The 2,576-nt window shown below is 55.2% G+C and overlaps 1 protein-coding gene across 1 annotated transcript; it reads left to right on the top strand.

Moving 5' to 3' along the window:
• Window positions 1–2,366: 2,366 nt before the first annotated feature.
• On the top strand, window positions 2,367–2,567 carry SPRG_18193 (hypothetical protein; the record flags this gene model as incomplete). Its single annotated transcript, XM_012357628.1, has 1 exon — window positions 2,367–2,567. A coding segment is annotated over one exon (201 nt), but the record flags the coding sequence as incomplete, so codon positions are not given.
• Between the last annotated feature and the right edge of the window lie 9 nt (window positions 2,568–2,576).

The following is a 2,576-nucleotide window of genomic DNA, read 5'->3' as shown; positions in this document are numbered from 1 at the left end:
GGGCATCATGGGCATGCCCATGGGCATGCCTTGCATGTTGTGGGGCATGCGGCTGTGGTTCATGTTCGGGTGGCCTTGATTGCCATTGGGGTAGTTGTTGAACGGGTCCATCGTCGAGAGTTCTACAAGCAGCGTCAGCTCCGCATGCCACCACAGAGGTCTAGGATACCGTTTTGCCGCCGAGGTCCGTCGCGCTCCCTGCTTGCGCCCGAGCCAAGCAAATGATTAGTAAGCACGATTACGAAATCAGACCAGGGCACGTGCCCCCTCACTTCTTACAAACACCAAGTCACTTTAAAACCCTAGCCCTACTGACATCATGCGCGTCTCTGATTGGCGGATATTGCCAGTCAAAAGAATTCGAGCAGTAGCCGCCGCATTATAATGCATCTATTTTCTCGCGCATACTAAAATCAAATGATATAATAAACAAGGCAGGTAAGAACAATGCCATTCAAGAAATGCCCTTGGTTGGTCACGCGGTCCGGTAAGGTGCGGGAGGCCCGTAACGGCTCATGACTTGAAGTTTGTATCCATCCAACGGTTTCAGTGCCGACTTGTTTTTCACGCCACTGAATGTCTGAGTTGCTACACAGCGCAAGAGACTTGACCGTGTGAAACACCGTGTCTTGTGTGCGAAACGAAGTGAGAAATAAAATATGGCGCGAAACCTAGTCACGAAAATCAAACCAACATTGTAACAACACTTCGTCGCTTTGAACCGCGCACAAAGACGCTGCGTAGCACTTACGCTCGCTTGCGCTCTGCGTGATCGATAACTGGACGAGCTCTCTGCAGTGATACGAAGCCGGGCAACGCAGCAACCGAAGCGTTGCAACTCGATTTGCATGCTAGAAAAGAGTTGATGTTTTTTCGCAACAAGCATTGGTGGCATCAACCTTCGGGAGGCCTCCAACCTCCGGTATCTAGTCGCTACACGCTACAGGTTGGACGTGCTCGGGCGAACCAGACGCTATCAGAATGGCAGATGACACAAACGACGAGAGAGTAAAAGCAGCGTCCACGCGACTGGTACCGCCGTTGGAGCACATGACTTACTTCGTTTGGTTGTGCCATGGCCAAGCGAGGGTGAAGCGAGTCACGCAGTGGTAGTATTAGCGTTAATGTTCTAAAGCGCACGCTACCGAGCGGGAACCTATACCTTGCATGTTGATGTCATGCATCCTTCTGCACACGGTGATGACTCCCCCGCATGACAACGACTTGCATTCGAATTCCGTGCGTCCATCGCCCCTGTTTCGGTGTTGGAAGCAGGCAGTAATCCAAGGTCCAACGCCGCATCGATAGCAGTCCCAGAGCAGGCAGCTACCTCGCCGGGCGCAAGTAGCCGCCAAGTCCTGCGGTCGCTACGTTGGTCGCTGGATCAGCGGCGTGCTTCGCGCCAAAAACAAGTACTTTGAGACGCCCGGGAACGACGAGATCGTCAATGTACGAGGAGGCCACACCCGGACGCGCGCAACATATCGTTCTACATGAAAACCGAGCTGCAAAAAGGCCTTGACGAGCTCAACCAGATTCGATCAGACCTTGCCAACATGCGTCGAGCGGGCGTCCTCGAGCATGCCGGGATCCTGACGAGGCGCGCCTCATCACACTTGCCTCGCTCGACATGACCAAGCAAAACCAATTTACGGCTAGATGCTGGTAGTAGTAGCATCGAGCCGTACCGCCACACTCTGGCTTTACAGAGCGTGCTTTGCTGCAACATCAACCAACCATTGCGTCATGGGTCGCCGGGCTGTCACGTCGACAGCGGGGGCTCGGCGGTTTACGTTCTCGACTGCTCGTCCGCCAGCAAGATTGGCTGCACAAATACGTATACATCGCAGCTTACCACTACGACGTAGTCATCCAACTCCGCTGCATGGCCAAGCAACTTGCTGCTCGAGACATCGTGCACGATTTCCAATCCTTCCACACAGCCCTGCTAGAAGAAAGAACGCTCGTAGACGATCGCGATGCGTCCGGATCGATGACCGATGACACGACGGCGCTGGCATGTCACTTCAGGACCGGAAACTGACGCCTGTCCCGGCCTGTTTTAAACACCGGCGCGACACCACGGGCGTTTTGAGTTTGACGGGCTCAAACCCTCGGGCCCATTGAGTTTGCTCGACGTCCTGCATCCCGTCGCCTGCGCCCACCACATCATAGCAGTGCATGATAGGACGTCTCGAGGTAATAGCAGTAGCTGCGGGTGGCGGGCAGCGCGGGGGCGTGGTCGACTGGATGTTGACTCGACAAACGTCACCCTTGAAATCTTTCCGCTCGGAGCGATCTTTTCGTCATAAAATGGCAAAATTTTATGTTATCTTGTGTTTTGTATCCACGACGCCAAAGTCGCCATGCAAGCCACCCAAGACGTTGAGCTTGAAGTTCCGGGCCAGAACGCAAACACCGACCGAGAGATGACCACGGAGACGACGTACGGCCACCAGGACGCGCTGCCGCCACTGCCGCTGCCCGCCCTCGAGCAGACCCTCGAGGCCTACGTCAAGAGCTGCGAGCCGCTGCTCACGCCCGCCGAGCTCGAGCACACGAAGGCCGTGTGCCAC

The sequence above is a fragment of the Saprolegnia parasitica genome (assembly GCF_000151545.1).
Source record: "Saprolegnia parasitica CBS 223.65 unplaced genomic scaffold supercont2.1035, whole genome shotgun sequence".
Lineage (NCBI taxonomy): Eukaryota > Oomycota > Saprolegniomycetes > Saprolegniales > Saprolegniaceae > Saprolegnia > Saprolegnia parasitica.
Note: the sequence above shows the minus strand (reverse complement) of the source record. Positions and strands in the feature narration are given on the sequence as shown.